At 33.9% G+C, this 17,804-nt stretch overlaps 1 protein-coding gene across 2 annotated transcripts; it reads left to right on the forward strand.

The window, feature by feature from the left end:
* The first annotated feature begins 408 nt into the window (after positions 1-408).
* On the forward strand, positions 409-16,955 carry LOC110633597 (uncharacterized). Of its 2 annotated transcripts, none has more exons than XM_021782264.2 (15): positions 409-631; positions 4,311-4,846; positions 4,917-5,199; positions 5,764-6,050; positions 8,532-8,714; positions 9,077-9,826; positions 9,948-10,042; positions 10,143-10,202; positions 10,285-10,373; positions 12,164-12,730; positions 13,123-13,194; positions 14,429-14,499; positions 14,597-14,654; positions 15,417-15,690; positions 15,885-16,955. In XM_021782264.2, exons 2-15 carry the CDS (start codon positions 4,437-4,439, stop codon positions 16,583-16,585), a joined length of 3,900 nt encoding a protein of 1,299 aa, XP_021637956.2. In that variant the 5' UTR covers positions 409-631; positions 4,311-4,436; the 3' UTR covers positions 16,586-16,955. The 2 variants fall into 2 exon arrangements, with proteins under 2 accessions (XP_021637956.2, XP_021637955.2); XM_021782263.2 differs by having other exon boundaries at positions 411-631; positions 4,917-5,205.
* The last annotated feature ends 849 nt before the right edge of the window (positions 16,956-17,804 follow it).

A 17,804-nucleotide genomic window follows, 5' to 3' on the forward strand; every position in this document is an offset into this window, starting at 1 on the left:
ATCTTTTCACAAGTAATTAATGTGTTATTTCCTAATGTAGTGAACATGTGCTTCTTTGGTATTGAATTTAAAAAATTAAAATTATTTTATTATTTTAATATTTTTATGATTAAAATTTATTAAATTTAAATTTAAATTATTTTTTAATAATTTTTAATTAATATATTTAAAAAAAATAATTTTTTAACGACAATTTTAGCAGTGTTATATATTTCTTTTTTTAATTAGATGGTAAATATATTTCTTAGACAGTTTTGGAGGGTAAAGCTTTAAATGTCTTCCAACTGAAAATTCGTTTTGGTTATTTGTAAGGATATTAGATTACATTACAATTATAGCCTACCTGGAGCTGTGTACGAGCCGGCTCCACACTTTTATCCCCTAAATGCCCCTAACTCCACCACTCTTTCCCTTGAATTTTCACTGCCCCAATCGATGGATAATTCTGTAATTTAACACAGCCCAATTTCCATTGCCGATCAAAACTCAGGGCGCCTCGTCCTCCATGGCTTTGAACGAACCTTCGATTTGGAGCTTCAACTTCTTCTCGTCTCGGATATCCAATTCCAATCCCTAAATCACTCAATCTCCACTTCTCGCTCACTATCGAGCATTATTTTAACTATTGAAGGTAGAATTTGCCTGATATTTTTAACGTGTTTTTCTTTCTCTTTATCTTCAATTTCACGTTTGATTCAAGTGCTAGGGTTTATTTTCTATTGTTATTTTTTTTTCTGGCGATTTGAGATGGGTTCTGCTTCCATTTTCTAGGTTTTATGTTGATTCAAGTTTTAGCTGTTTATTTATTTATGAATTGTTGATTTATTTGCTTGTTTATTTATTTAATGTTTTGTTGAATGAACTAAGATTGGGATAATAATTAAAAGAAGTATAGAATGAACAGTGCCCATGAACTTGTGCTAGAAGAAGTTTTTGCAATGGAGTAGCTAATGTGATTTGAAGGTCGTTTTCTGATAGGAAATGGACTGACGAATAAAGAAATATGCGCAACAAGAAATGGAAGGAGGGGGGAAAAAGGGGATAGGAGAACTAGCTTGTTTAGTTTTAATTGGGTGCAATTTTAGTAGATAAATAAGATTGAAGAGAAGTGAAGTTGAATGTGAATTGTTGGCCCAAAGTAGAAATTGTATATTCTAAAGAATGAGCAATTAAAGTTAAATTGCTGTTCTTAGTAACTAGCTTTTCCAGATTGCAACTAACGGGTGCTAATGATGACAATTTTGATTTTAAAGGAAATGAGATATAATTGGCCACATCAGTCTATTGGGTTTTATTGTCCAGCTAAGTTCCTTTGCATTCCATAGACATTTAAGTCATTGGTTGGGTATATCCAATGACATCGGCACACTTTTTATTCAATTTTCTTTTAGTGTTTGCTCAAGTGAGTTACTATTCAATGCAATTAATGATCTGAAGTTCGCTACTACTTTATTGGAACCATGGTCAAATTGTAGTGTGGGCGTGACATGTATCAATGATTATTTTATCCTATCCATCCATACTTTTGCTGAATGTAAAAATGCATTGTCATTACAAATAGTTCATGCTTGGAATGCAGATAGTTTCGTGTTTGCTATTGATGCAATGCTCAAGTCCCTATATCTGAATGTAATTTTAATTGTTCAGCATTATTCTGATTCTCATTTCAAATTTTATAAGTTATATTGTAGCTAGTTTTGCAATTTTATTAAAGCTACGTTGTTATAATGAGTTTTGTATTGTGTACTTGATTTGTTATTAACACTTAAATATTTTACTACAAAGATAGATATATTAATAGCAGGAATTGTGGCTTGCTTAGGAATTCATAACAATCATGCTTAGGAATTAGATGCCTTTAATAACTAGGATTGTCAGGGTGTTTGAACCAAGGTAATTAAAACTGTAAGGCACACTCAAAGTGATGCATCACCCCATTGCTTAAAGCATGAAGTGCAAAAAAGAGCGCTCGCTTCATTGAAGGAAGCACAAAATTATCATTAACTATTAATATAATATGCAAAGAAAATACAATCTCCTATATAAAATTTATGCTTTTAAGAAATCATCAAACATCCAAAAGTTTTTAGCATTCAAATTCATAGTCATAACCTAAATATCTTCACTGCATTTCCCATCAAAGTCCTCAAAACTTTCATCCTCATCTTCAAAATAAGATCCATTTCCATTAATATCTTCATCTAAATCAATCTCAGCATCTTCCAACGTTGGCCTTGAAGTTGAGGCAAGGTAGTTAAAAGCATAAGGCACATTCAAAGCAATGCATCACCCCATCGCTTAAAGCGCAAAGCACAAAAAAGTGCACGCTTCATTGAAGGAAGCACAAAATTATTAAAAAATTAACTAATAATATAATATGCAAAGAAAATACAGTCCTTTATATAAAATTTAAACCCTTAAAAAATTATCAAACATCCAAAAGTTTTTAGTATTCAAATTCAGTCATAACCTAAAGACTTCACTAGATTTCCCATGAAAATCCTCATCATTTTCATCTTCATCTCTAAATAAGATCCAAAAGCGCTTTATTTATCGCTGTGCTTTTACGCTTTTGACTACACTGAATTGAGGCTCTTTGTGCTTTGCTTTTTTTTTTTTGGGCGCTTTTTTTGTGCTTTGCGCTTTAAGCACAAAAGCCCTTGCTTCACTAAATGCACTTCGCTTTGCATATGTAAAAGCGCTTTCCTATTTGTTGCTGCGCTTTTGCGCTTTAGTGAGTGCTTTTTGCGCTTTTGATTATACTGGTTTGAACTGTGTCATTTGGGACCTGCAACCACAGCCTCAAAATCAAGCTTTGCAAAGTTGAGAATAAATATTTTAACTTGAAATTTGGATTCATTTCCTATATTTGGGCAATTCTTAAGTTGAATGCATAAATTAACTTTATATGAAAAAGGAAATGGAATCTTTTATTTAGAACATGGTTATATTAGGTGATGTTGTGTAAATGAAGTTATGACGACATAGGAAATTATAAAAATGTTAATATGAGCAATTGGAGGTCTTGTCAGTTGAAAAGACGAAGTTGAAACTTGTTGACAAGAGTTCAATTGTGTGTAATGAAGATTTATAATCAGCAACAGTGAAGGAGATGGAATGAAGTGATTAAGTTTGAATTCATTACAAGAAAAAGAAGAAAGTCAAATTAATGTTGGTTGAGCTGGTGTGAGGTGGAATGCCTATTATTTACTAGAGGATACAGGCCCAGAAATAGATAAATGGCAAAAATGGATTCGTTTAAATGATTTAATTTGTATCTTTGTGGTGTTGGTTATGCCTAGCCTCCTAGGTAGAAAAGTGTGGTGAACTTTTATCTATGTAAAGCTTGTGTTCTACTCAATTCCAACGAGGGATGGTGGTGTTACTTGTTCAAATGTGCTAGTCTTGTTCAATTTTTCTAAGAAAATTGGGAAATAGAGTTTCTTGTTCAAATGTGCTAGTCTTACAAATGGAGAATTGAACAATTAATTTTTCAATTTTCCAAAATTTAACTAAATTTTGGAAAACAGTTTTAAATTGTTTTCCCTGATAACAAAAATTTTGTTTTCCAAATGGAAAACAATAACTTTTCTATAATCAAAATTATACTATAACTTTTTCATAACTAAAATTGAATAATTATTTAGGAAAATATTTATTTACAATGATAAAAATTAATCATATTATTATAAAATATATTTAGAAATAAATGAATAACACATATTAAAAACATTTAATAGTAAAATAAGTTTTTAAATATATTTTATAATTATTTATTTTTTTAGTTATGAAAGATATGAATAATTTTTTTTTTAATTTTTTGAATTAGAAATCTGTTTTCTATTATTAATAGGTGAGCTCGTTTTCCATGTTTTCTCTTGTATTCCATGAAAAATGAAAACTGAAATTTTCTTAGAAAATGGAAAATAGAACGCTGTTTTCCACAAGTAAACAGGCCCTTAAGGATTCTGTTTGCAGTTTCTTAATGTGTCATTATTTTTATATTTAACTAAATTTGTAACCTTTTAAAGAGCAGTCCATAATTATACTAATTATCTGTCTTCTAATGTTCAGAAAAAAGTTGATAATACCAATTATTTTAATAGTTGGGGTTTATGAATGTTAGCTTAGTTTAGTGCTCTTAAGTTTATGAAACTAAACCATTGTCGGTCATTTTGGGATCTTAAGTGCAACTTTTGATTATTGGTCATATTTCCATCACCAGCACTGAGTGTCTAACAGCTTGAAAGTCTGGTAATATTAAAGTCTATACTTCCATGGTTCTCATCTGTATGTTTTCTCCTTTTCAGGTGCATTGCCCTTTACTGTCCAATAAAGGCTCAAATTGGGCTTTATGTGCAGCAGTTCTATAATTTTGTCATGCATTATTGTATTTATTGGGTTTGCAATACAGAGGATGTGAGGAAACCAATGCAATGGCAACATCTAGTAAGTTTGATTTATCTTCTGATAGCCCAGATAGGTCGCTATACACTAGTGGGCAGCGTGGTGGATCCCACTTAACTGCTCAGTTGGATAGATCAGGTAGTTTTCGTGAGAGCATGGAGAACCCATTACTATCTTCTCTCCCAAACATGACAAGGAGCAGTTCTGTAGTAGCACAGGGAGATGTGTTGAATTTCTTTCAGTGTTTGCGTTTTGATCCAAAGGCGGTGTTTGCTGACTATAAGTCTAAAAACCAAGGGGACTTTAAACGACTCTTGAACGTTGCTCTTGGCATGTCTGTGGATGAGTCTCCATCTGGACCTTCGAAAGGCAAAGTGCCTGCTCCTGAGGAAATCAAGCGGCTCAAGGCTGGCCTGCGCGAAAGCTCTGTCAAGGCCAGGTAGTTCTTTGAATGCTTTGCATCTTGAGTGAGAGTTGTAACTGGTTCATTAAATTTCGTTAATTAACAGGGAACGAATGAAGATTTTCAATGAAGCCTTGTCTGTATTCAACAAGTTTTTCCCCAGTGTTCCATCAAAGAAGAGATCGAGATCAGAAAGCTTTTCTAGTGATCGGGATCGGCCTAATTCCTTGTTATCAACTGATCGATCAGTTTTGGGGCATAGCCTTGGTAAGATGGGGATTCATAATCATCCTGTTACGGGTGGTGGATTTGAGCTTGAACAGCAAAAGTCAGAGGAGAGAACCAAAAATGTTGTGCCAAACAAACGGACGCGAACTTCATTGGTGGATGTGAGGGTCTGTAATTTGTATACATTGCTCTACCCACAGTCATATTTGTTTTTGTTGGTTTTCAGTATCTTTTTGGAAATCTCATTTAGTTAACTCGTAATGATCCTTGTCCCATTGTTTTATAGTTTTGGTAGCTTAACCTTTTTATCTTCTCTATTGCTATTTTTATCCATTTGATTCTGATGTTTTTGGTTTTGGTTGGTGCCCCTGTTTTCATATCTTCACTAATGTTTTCCATCATGTAACATGGAAGCTACGTTTTAGCTAATCCTTGCTTTTCAGAAGTTATTGGTTTTTAATCCTCCATCTCACCCTCTCTCTGACTCAAAAAAAAAAAAAAAAAAAAACCCCACTTGGGTGATGATGTTCGTTGTTTAAATGCTGGCTATTGCTTACAGTCCTATTAAGCTTAGAATTCAAGTCATTTTGCTCCATAATGCATAAAGCTAATGTTGGTAGTCTCTTTGGTGGTGGGCCCCGTGTTTGCTAGCATGCCTGTTCTGCATCTTTATTTTTTTGAAGAAAACTGTTGTTAAATTTTTACAAATCTATGTGGATGTGCAGAGCAATTCTCTTGTCAGGCCATCTGGTACAATAGATAGAGATAGAGAAATGTTAAGGCTTGCAAATGGTGGTGTAGTTCAAGGTGATGATCGAACTTTGTCAATTGGTGTTGATGGTTGGGAAAAGACAAAAATGAAGAAGAAGCGCTCTGTGATAAAGCCAGATGTTTCTCCAAGTTTAGTGCCAACTAAACTCACTGATGGCTATCGGGAGCCCAAACAGGGAATGCAGCAACGACCTGTTACTGAGGCTCGATCAAGGTTAAATAGTGACTCCCATGGGTTCAGGTATGCCTTCTTGAAGTGCTATTATTCCTTCTCCTGCCTGTTCTGACTTTTGTACCCGTGGCTTAACTTAATTAACCGCTTTAAATGTATCGATAATTTTTTGGCTATTGCTTTTAATTACCATTTTTCCATAATTGTTATATTTATTCTTTTCTTGGACTCAGTAATACTTAACTCTTTATTGGCTATGATTGCCCTCTCTATTGCTAGAATCCTTTGCTATGTTAAAATATGAGTTTTGGGTGCTACATGATGTTACTGACATTGTTGTTAAAGCTGCAAGTTGACTTTTATGATTTTGGGAGTTAGAAACATATAAACAATTCGAAATATTTACAAAATTGGAATGAAGTAAAATTGAGTTAAAATTTTGATTTTGAATAGTAAGACGGGTACAATTTTATCTATTTGAAAAATGGTTATAATTTACAATATTTCCCTTTCATGTTTGGAAGTCATTAACATTTGTTTTCTTTGATATCATTTTCTAGTTCTTAAGTTTTGTATTAGATTACTTTTTTTCATTGGGGCCCAGGTTTCTTTCTTATGCAACTGTAGCACTTATTAATTGCATGTATGTTGACAATTTATTCTGTGATTTTTCTGTCCTATTTTTAGCTGAAATTGTATTTTATATCAAAGATGAAGTTAGGAAACCAATAAGTTTCTATACCTATGAAGGTTTTATTTAGTGAAGATTAGAAAATGTCAGGAGAATAACGAAACATGTTTATGGTAAAATTTTGTTATTTCTTTTATTATTATTTATTATCTCTTCTGTATGTGGTGCAATTGTGTACTGTATTATTCTTATACCACCTGTTTTGAAGTAATTATTATGGACAACTCAGTGCACAACAAAAGTTATCACCTATGGTTACTCACATTTGATTGCTTGAAGCACACAAATAATGCCTTAAATGCTCATTTATTTGTGTTATGTGATATGTGAATGAAATATATAATTTGGATGTATTGCTGAGTCTCAAACTTGAAATTAAACTTTTCTTCTGCAATAACAGAATCATCACCTAACCCACTGTTTACCCTATTGTGTTCACCTGCCAAGCACTCGGATGATAAATTATTTGTCAATAAGGATTGCTCTAATGAATAGTCAAATATATGCAGTGGTGGAATTGTTGAATAGTCAAATATTTGCAGTGGCAGAATTTTTTTTTTTTTTTTTTGGGGGGGGGGGGGGGTGGGTTGTGGTTGGCGCAGGCAGGGGCCATAGCCCCCCCTAACATAAAAATTTGTTCCTTAATAATAGGGCTTTTAAGCTCACCTTGCCCCCCAAAGTCCAGCTCACTAATACTTCTCATAAAATAATTTTACTTAGCCCATTATGCATTATATTTAATACCCGTTATAAGCTAGCCCATTATTTGCAACCCATTTAAGTATTTAGCAGCCTCCCTCCCTCCTATAACCTGAGATTTAAGTTTAGACTTTAGTGCACAAAAGAAGGAACTCTTTTCCGCCGATGGAAAGAAGAAGATTAGAAGAATTTGAACAAAGTTATAGAACGAATGCCCCACCATTTCAGCTTTATGGTTCACATCCAGCTAAGTTATTATTCTCTAATCTCTATCTTTCCTCTTGATTTTATATTTTTAGAATTGATATCCCTTTTAGTGCTCTTAACGTTAACATCAAGAATATCTCCATGAGCAGAAAAATTTTAAGCAGAACCCAGAAATTATTTTTTGCTGATTTAGTGATTTTTGTTGGTACTAATGAGTAATGATCCTTTGTTGAAATAACATGTACCAAACCATTATTGATAAGGGTTTATGCAATGGGCACTAAATTTAAAGAAAAAAAAAAGGACTTTTCTGGTGTGTGAAAGGTGATTATATCGAAGAAGGTGACTAGATTAGAAGAAATAGAAGGGAAGGCTAGTTCCTGGAGGGTGTTTTAGATTAGAAAGAAGACATTGGGTTGGATATATATGCAAAATGAAATCGAAGATTCTGCTAATTGAACGGTACTTAAATGACCTATCATCCAATAGAATTAATTGATAATTTCATTTATAGTCTTAGGGTTTTATTGAGCTCTGAAATTTAATATAGATAGATGGAAGATCTTCGCCCCCCCTAACTTAAATTTCTGGTTCTGCCACTGAATATATGGTTAGCACATGGAGTGCTTGATCAATGGAATCGATCTATAAAGTCATTGAAAGTTTGATCAGAGTGGAAGCCCTTATTTCAACTTAGAAAGAAGGAAAAGAATTATCTCTGAAGCTTTTGCCTTATAGTAAAGAGGGGAAAACGGCTTCCTTTCAGATAATAATAAAGAGTAACTCTAGTTGTGGGAATTTGATTTGTTAGGATTATTTCTAGCTTATCGTTTTAAGATCTATGAAGTTTAACACCGATGAAAATTGTTGTTGGTTATATACATTTGGTAATTCTTTTTTTCCTTTTATAATTTCCAATTTGTGAGTCCATGTTAATTTCTGTCTTAGTACAGGCCAGGAATTGCTACTGGTGCTGTGAGCATCGGAAAATCAGATGGTATCTCACAATCAACAAGCTTGAGTACGCGGTCATCCATCCCTAGGGCCGATCTTGACAACAGTTCTCTTCTCAATGAAAGAAGAGAACGCCCTATTGGTTCTGATAAGGAAAGGGTGAATATTAGAGCTGTTAATAAGTAAGTAAAGATTCTTTAACACATTTATTCATCTCATTTTAATTCTTGCTGTCGACTTAGTCATTAACATTTATTGAGGAATTGTTTTGTTAGTCAGGTTTAATGCAGTTATCTCTTTGAATAAGTAATACTTCATATTTTCCCTTATCATTCTTTGTATTGTTGTGTGATTGTGCCTCTTCTTTTTTTTTTTTTTTTTTTTTTTTTAAGAGAAAAGGAGAGGAGGAGGGGGAGAAGGAAAAGAGAGGGGGGGGGGGGGGGGGGGGGTGCGTTTTATTTTGATATATTTTCACTCTTCTTTTGTTCTTTAGACATGTTCAGATGGTTTATCGACTCATTCTTTTGGTCCATGTAATGCTCAGAGCAAATGTTCGTGATGATTTTAATTCAGCTAGTCCCACTTCAAGCTCAAAAATGAATGCATCTATCCGAGCTGCATGGTCAGGTTCAGGCATTGCCCCCAAGTTGTCACCAGTAGTCCATAGAGCGACTGCTCCGAATGAGTGGGAGCTTTCTCATTGCACAAACAAGCCACCTACTGTTGGAACTAGTAACCGTAAACGCACAGCATCAGCCCGATCTTCATCTCCACCTGTTGCCCATTGGGCAGGCCAAAGGCCACAGAAGAGTTCCCGTACTGCTAGAAGAACAAATTTGATTCCAATTGTTTCAAATAGTGATGACAGTCCTGCTTTGGATACTGTGTCTGATGTTTCCTGTAATGAGCTTGGATTGGGATTTGCCAAGCGTTTGACTGGGAATTCTCCTCAGCAAGTTAAGTTGAAAAATGAACCAGTTTCTTCAGCTGCGTTATCTGAAAGTGAGGAATCTGGGGCACCTGAAATTAAATCTAAAGACAAGGGCAAAAGATCTGATGAGATAGATGAGAAAGCTGGACAGAATGTTCAAAAAGTTTCAACTTTGGGACTTTCTTCAAGAAAGAATAAGCTTGTTAATGGCGAAGACCTTGGAGATGGAGTAAGGAGGCAAGGGAGAACCGGGCGGGGTTTTACAACAAGAGCTCGAATGCCAATTTCAGTTGAGAAGGTTGGCAATGTTGGAACAGCAAAACAGCTTAGAAGTGCCAGACTTAGTTTTGATAAAAATGAAAGGTTAAATATTTTCTCCTTTCTGATTTTTCCCCTAGTTGATCAAATATCTTTTCAATTTTCTAGTATAGCAATGTGGGGCGATGCAGATTGAAATCTCACAGTTACATTACATATTTAACAGCAAGACAGGTCGTCCTCCAACTAGAAAACTTTCTGACCGTAAAGCATATAAACGTCAAAAGCATACAACAGTCAACGCAGCAGCGGATTTTCTTGGTAAATTTACTTAAAAATCTCATTGAAAAATTCCTGTGTATAAATATTTGTGATTATCAATACTAGCCTCTGTATTCACTTTTGGCTTGATTGTTTTTAGTTGGCTCAGATGATGGGCATGAAGAGCTATTGGCTGCTGCAAGTGCTGTGATTAACCCTGGTACTAGTTGTCACTGAAAATCTCTCTGTGTTTTTTATTCCTGAAACTGTATTCTTGGTTAATTGATTTCATTGCACTGTAGCTCATGCATGTTCTAGCTCATTTTGGAGGCAAATGGAGCCATTCTTTGGTTTTATATCTGACACAGACATTGTTCACTTGAAGAAACAGGTAAAGCGCTTAGCTTTTGTTTTAGTTACTTACTAATGCTATTGTTCTAGGTAGTGACTTTTATGATTATGATCTCTTATTGCATGAATCTTGGTATTGCTAAAATCTTAATGTAAGGGTATGAAGCATGCAGTAAGAATAAATCCAATTTCTCTTTGAATTTTATTTTCTTTCATGTTTCAATAATTTTATCTACAATATAAAGTTTTTCTTCTTCATACTTATGAATGACTGCCTTTTAACAATTTAAGATATCAATTTTTATTTATTGAATATATTGTTTTAGATGTACCATAGGTATCCTTGGTGCATAGTCCAAAGTGTAATGAACTAATTAACATCATGCAGGCACACACCCAGTGGCGGAGACAGGGGCAAGGGGTAGCCTTGGTCCCCTCCAAACATTTTTAAAAAGTTTTTAATAGATTTAATAAAAAATATATATTTTTATTAATTATATCTTAAATTTTTTATTAGTCTTTCTAAATATTTATTAAAAATCTTAAATAATTGTATTAAATTATTATTGGCCTTTTGTAATTTATAATTGATATATTATGATTTAAATTGCAATATTCAAATTATTTGGTTGTTAAATAAGTGCGAAAGTACAATTTAAAATTAATTATTAAAACTTTCATATTTACAAATTAAAATTTGATAGTAGTTATTTGAAAATTTAATACAAGTCAATCTAATAATTTCTATCACACTATCTAAAATCAAATGAGATTTTTCAATTTTTATTTTTCTCTCATTCTACTTCTATGGGTACAATATAAATTTTTTTTTCTTTATCTTTCCTCTCACTTAACTTTTTCTCCTTTATTTCATTCAAATTAAAAAAATATTTTATTTATATCTATACAAGTAGACAAAATTACTGGTCCTAGTTCTCATGCAAATTTTGGATTGATGAACTTAAATATACATTTATTTTTATATGATATGTTTACTTTATTGTTTTACTAATTTCTAATTTTCATGTCTATTTAATTTAATGATTATTTTTTTCAATCTTGTGCTATTATGTCATAAGTCTAGCTATTTGAGATTTATATTTATTTTTTGATTTTTGAGTCTATGACTTTTATGCAAGTGTTTGGTATAATACTTTGATGCCAACTGATTTTTATTTCTCTAAATAATATAATTTATATTATGAAGTTATATAATAATCAAAATTGTAATTTTGTAATACTTATATTTATTATAGAGATTTTGTTATAATTTTTTTGAAATGATAAGAACTTATTATAGTTTGATATTTTTGGTTGTTTTTATTTATTATATGTTTTATACACTTTATTATATATATAACAATGTTAACCTTTTTACGTAATTTGACTGTTAGCGGTTATGTTGTATGTGATGATATGGGATGTCAGTGCTGTTGCACATTTGAAGTCATTTTATTGCCTACTTTCTGCAAAAGCTATCTTATGTAGTTGATTTTTTAAAATATGGTTAATTGATCTCTGGTTCTTACTATCTAGTTCTTTCCCCTACCTTCTAATGAATGATAGATGGTATTCTTTGGTTATTATTTCTAATCAACTACAAGTTGTATTGCTGGTGGTTGTGCCAATTTCAAATCCTAAGGCCCGGTTCCAGTTATTTGTAATGTCTCTCTGAATCATTGTGGTTGTATGTTTCTTTCATCTGTGATGTCTTTTGATGGTCAATTATAATTGTTGTTGTTACCCGGGAAAACCTTTGTTTTGCCTGGTAAAATTTTGTAATGGTTGTCAGATATGTTTATTCTCCTTAACTGTTTGCTTCTTTTTCAGGGAAGTATTGAATCTACTGCAGCATCACCCATTAGGGTTTCATCTGATGTAAATAACTGCAAAACTGTCCTTAATGGATATGGGTTGATTGAACATGTGGGAGAAGTGGGACTTTCTACTGAATCAAGGGTTTGTGAACTGTTAGTGCCAGAAGCAAGAGACATTCCTCTTTGTCAAAGACTCTTAGCAGCTATAATTCCGGAGGAAGATTGTACCCATGGAAATAGGGACTTTGAATTTGATACATATGAAACTGGATTTGAGCTGGACGGAGAGTTGGGATCAAATGGCTTGAGTCATGCAGTTAACTTTAATTTTTCTGGACATACTGTATTTAATGGTTATAAAGTGACTAGGAAGACAGAACATGATGAGGCAGAGGTAGATCCATTGGGCATCCCAAACACAGGCTTATATTCAAACTTCAGTCACTCTGTAAATGGCATTCTTTCTGACCAGGCATTGATTCCGAGCATGGCCTGTTCAGAATTTCAGTATGATGATATGCAGATGAATGAAAATCTCCTTCTGGAGGTTCAAAGTATTGGAATTTTTCCAGAAACAATGGTACGCTTATTTTTATATGAACTTTCTTGTTTGATTTTCTTTTTGTTCCATATCACCTCTGCATTATTTTTGGTGGTTTGTGTTTTTGTATTTGTGAGTATGTGCGCCTTCAGAAAAGTCAGTATCTTGGTACTTATAATCTTGCAGCATACGGTTTCAAATGCTTGGATGTCAAGCTTCTTCATCCTCTTTTTCTTTTTTATTTTTTATTTTTTTGGTTTGTGGGGTTGGGGGTGGGGGTAGTGGAGGAGGTTTGAATGAAGGCTGTGCTGGTCTTTCCAGTCTCCACCTTTCATAGGAGCCATGCTCCAATTTTTTATGCAATGCTGCTTTAACCTTGGCATATAGGTCTATTTATGTATTCTAGTAATTGTATATTCTTCTTTGTTCAGCCTGATTTGCAGATGGAGGATGAAGGAATGATTGGGGAGATCATGAGCTTAGAGGACAAGTACCATGGCCAGGTATGTTGATTGCTTAGTAAAAGCCTTCTTGTGTAACTTAAGAAGTATTCTTCTTTATTAACTGTACTTTGTCCTACCTTTTCAATTTCTTATGGTTTTTGTTAATATTTAAGAATTAGAAATAGAAGAATAAATAGGAGGGGAAGAGAAGGAAATAACTCAAAGGGCTACAATCTTTTTCTCATTAATTCTTTAGAATAGAAGATTATATATTTATATACAAATCTCCTATAATTACTAGGCTTAATTAGGAATATAAATCCTACACTAATTAGGAATATATAAAATATATCAATTGAATAGGAATATATAAAATCCATGTTAACTTTTCATAACACTCCTCTTTAAAATGGAATCTCATCAATTCCAACACTTCCCCTTGACGAGATCCTAATTGAAGCCAATAACTCCCTTACAACAGCTCACAAGGCAATTTGGAAACATCTACACAGGCACCAACACAAAAGACAAACCCCATCCAAAGGCAATGTCGGTAAGGAAACATCAACACAACGCAACTCACAGGGTTGCACTTCTCTCTCCAAAGGCAATGCTCATGAGGAGAAACAACAAAACAATAGGTGGATCTTTACCAAAACAGCTCATATGGCTACAACAGAGTGGTTGTCTAAACTTCAACAAACCTTCAAGGGAAACAATGGGGCAGCAGCTGGGAATGGCTCAAAAGGGACATAGTAATCAATACATAAACTGAAAATTACTTAAAATAGGAATTGAAATCAGCACAAAATAACCCAAAATTCCCCTAGAAAAGTGATAGCACAACCCAAAATCTTCACAAAACTATTCCCATGAACAGTGTCATGAACAGTACCCATGAATAGTTCCAAAACCCTAGTGATCGAGAGCTTTGATACCACGTTAATATTTAAGAATTAGAAATAGAAGAAGAAAGAGAAGGGAAGAGAAGGAAATGCATCTTTTTCTTATTAATTCTATGAAATAGAAGATCACATATTTATACACAAATCCCCTATAATTACTCTACTTATTTGGGAATATGCATCCTACGCTAATTAACAGTTTATAAAATATATCAATTGAATAGGAATATATAAAAATGTTAATATTTATCTACTCTTGTCCAATAGTAGCAAGTAGGAAAGCACAAATTTTTGCTTGAGTTGCAACATATTGCTGTTGAACTTGCCATGTTGTGATGGCTGCTTTCCTCATAAAAACTCACCTTATAGGTTGGTCTGTTTTACAATAGGTTACAAAGAAGAAAGGTTTGCTAGATAAACTGTTGAAATCTGCCTCAGAAACAAAAGAACTTCAGGAAAAGTAAGTATTTGTTATCTTCTTGGGATAAATCTACATGCCTTTACCTTTTAAAATACTTTACCACATTGTGCGCTTACAATGCTGTATGTTTGTATAGGGAATTTGAGCAACGTGCTCAAGACAAACTTGTTACAATGGCTTATGAAAAGTATATGGTAATTTTCTTGGTGTTTAATACCTCTTTGTTTTGTTTCTTGATTTGATCCTTCTTTGCTTAAGTTTAGCCTGAATAAATTGTTATGAAAACTCTGGTGTTGCAAAAGTAAGAGCTTGTTATGCCAAAGTATGTAAGTTGGAAGAAGAATTTATAACTAGTTTGAGATTGTATCAGAACTCATAAAGGAAGAAACAGAAATAACACAGATATAATGGATGCACACCCAAATTCTTCAAATTTATACTTCTTTCGTACTGTACATTTTATTTGATTCTCAATGCTAATTCCTACTATTGCTTTGGAATCTCAAGATGTGAATCTAACTTTTGTTCCTCTGCCTCCAGCTCTAGAACTATACGGAAGCAAAGCAACTGAAATGTTGAGTTTGTAGAAAGGACTTTAATTCCAAAACTCTTAATGAAAATTTCTCTGGCTTGCTAATCAGTTAGTGTAGCCTTTGCCCTGAAACTTGATGTTGGTGGAAAATTTCTGTTCCGAAAGCTGTCTCTATTTTATAAAATTCTTTCTATTTTGTTATTTAGAGGGTTCAAGGGGTAGGGGCATGTACCAGCATCTCTCTGAGTTGGTTTTCCGTTGATGGCTTGTAAATAGTTTCAAATTTTTTGTTATTCAATGTTTACTTAAAATTTAATCAATGAACCCTTTTTTCCTTCACTGTTTATCATACTGGAGATTACATATTGTAACACACAGCTGAATAACAATTTTGATGGTTGAATGATGTGTCTTTCTTTGATAGGCTTTTCGAGGTCCTAGTGCCACTGGTGGGAAAAGTTCCAATAACAAAATGGCTAAGCAAGCTGCCTTAGCTTTTGTCAAAAGGACATTAGAACGATGTCATAAATTTGAACATACAGGCAAAAGCTGCTTCAATGAACCCCTATTTAGGGATATGTTTCTTTCTAGGTCTTCCTACCTGCATGGTGGAAGATTATTGAGTACTCCTGTGGATGAGGAATCTGGGAAACTGTATGCCAATGCCTCAAGCCGCCCTGTGGAAGCTAGAGTTTCAGGTATTTTATCTGGTTGCTCTGGAATTCACTTTGGTATTCCGCTCATATGTGCATGATTCCTTTGAATCCTTTTTTTGTTCTTTGAATCGTTTCTTGAAAGCATTTGGTGGTTTGCAATATCTTATTCTACTCTAGTTTTATTTTCCTTAAATGTGAGACAATTTGGACCTTTTTTTTATTTTTGTCTTCTGCAGCTTCTATGGGTTCACAGCCAAGTCCTCAAACTTCTCGGTTGAGTCAAAATGGAGATGGCTATGTTGCTAATTCATCTGATTTGCTCCCACCTGTAAACCTTTTATCTGAACAATCTGCTGGTAAAGAAGACACATGGTCAAACAAGGTGAAGAAGAGGGAATTGTTACTTGATGATGTTGGTGGTGCCATAGGTACCCCCTCAGGAATTGGGGGGTCTCTAGTATCAAGCAGTACAAAAGGAAAGAGGAGTGAGAGAGATAGGGAGGGAAAAGGGCACAACACAGAGGTTTTATCTAGAAATGGATCAAATAAAATTGGTCGGCCAGCATTGTCTAATGTTAAGGGGGAAAGGAAATCTAAAACAAAACCCAAGCAGAAAACTCAGTTATCTGTTTCTGTAAATGGCCTTCTTGGCAAGATATCAGAGCAACCTAAACTGGCATTACCTTCACAGGCAAAGTCTGGTGAAATCACTACTAGTAGCAATGGAAAGGAAAAAGATGGATTTGGTTTGGATGTATTGGATGATCCTGAGTCTATTGATTTGTCCAACCTGCAGCTACCAGGATTGGACGATGGCCAAGGGCAGGATCTGGGTTCTTGGTTGAACATTGATGATGATGGATTACAAGATCATGGTGACTTCATGGGCCTTGAAATTCCAATGGATGACCTTTCAGACTTAAACATGATGGTTTGAAAATCTCTCTGTATAGTCTTGTTCATTATACTATTGACAAAGAAACATAATCACTGCTGTCAAGAAATGACCAGTTACTTGGATGGTTATTGGCCGCGGGTCCACAATTAGGTTATATAGATTCTTTGGTAGACTTCACAAGACTTTCAAGTGAACCTTTCGGATGTTTGAATTTTGTTCCTGTGTTGGTAACTTCGACTGTAAAGTTCTTTTGTTCAAGGTACAATTTAGCATGTCACAAGTTAGTATGTCGTAGCATTTACAACCCAGCAAACACTGTATCCTGGCTGTAGCTTCTACAAATCAGAGTACAATGCCTCCTGTACATACATTTTATATTTCTAATAAAATCTGCTTTTGATTCAGTGTATTTTATCTCTTGCATACTTACCCTTGTATGCCTTTTGTCTCTTTTCTTTTTGATTTAAATGTCTGATTATTTGCATCCTTGTTGCAGTTGAAGTTATGGTAAACTAATTTTAATGCGGTAACTTGTTCTTGAATAGTCCATTAAAGTTCCATTCCCTATGTCCATGGAGCAAGATACTCATAATTAGTTGGTCTCTGGCCCTGTTTTCTTCACCATCAATGTGTTTATAGGTTCTGCTACTTGTAGTCTTGCCACATTTGTTTATGGTGAGATTTTTCTCATCCATTTTTGTTCTGCTCTCTTTGAGAAGTCATTACTGCAGATTCCAATTGTTGTGAGCCAGTGTTTGATAGTTCAACATATTTCAGTTGTTGTAAGCTATTAAATTTGATATGATATTCTAAGTTTTTACAGATACAAGATCATGCCAATTTACAGGAGCTCCCGTCTTCCTTTCTAATTGATAATAGTGGTGGAATAACTTCAATGTGTTTTCTGTTGTAACAAAATTTCTTCAACTTTCAATACTAGAGATTTTTTTTTTCTTAAAAAAAAAGTATTCTATATGTTTCTGTTGCAGAATTGATGACAGGGATATTTACTGGAAATACTGCTCGGAGTTAGGATCAAATGAATTAACAGTGTACCATCTTCTGTCTAATTAACCTGCCCCATAGTTTAAATAGAGGTAAATCTAATATCCCTTCCTGGTGCTCATAAACATTGTTTCTGGATTCATGTTATGATTGCTAGTTCAGCATTGGTCTGTTGTTCTTATTGGTTTTCTGTGTACTTTGAAGGCATTGAATTGTTTTTTAAACTGGTTTTGCAGGAAAAGTACTGCACCTG

The sequence above is a fragment of the Hevea brasiliensis genome, chromosome 11 (genome assembly GCF_030052815.1).
Source record: "Hevea brasiliensis isolate MT/VB/25A 57/8 chromosome 11, ASM3005281v1, whole genome shotgun sequence".
NCBI lineage: Eukaryota > Viridiplantae > Streptophyta > Magnoliopsida > Malpighiales > Euphorbiaceae > Hevea > Hevea brasiliensis.

What these genes read in the sequence shown, in the direction of transcription:
- LOC110633597 (XM_021782263.2), top strand. Translation starts at nt 4,437, where the DNA reads ATGGCAACATCTAGTAAGTTTGATTTATCTTCTGATAGCCCAGATAGG. An exon ending in CTTCATTGGTGGATGTGAGG is followed by an intron (nt 5,206 to 5,763) that starts GTCTGTAATTTG and finishes GTGGATGTGCAG; the next exon opens with AGCAATTCTCTTGTCAGGCC. An exon ending in AAGTGCTGTGATTAACCCTG is followed by an intron (nt 10,203 to 10,284) that starts GTACTAGTTGTC and finishes ATTGCACTGTAG; the next exon opens with CTCATGCATGTTCTAGCTCA.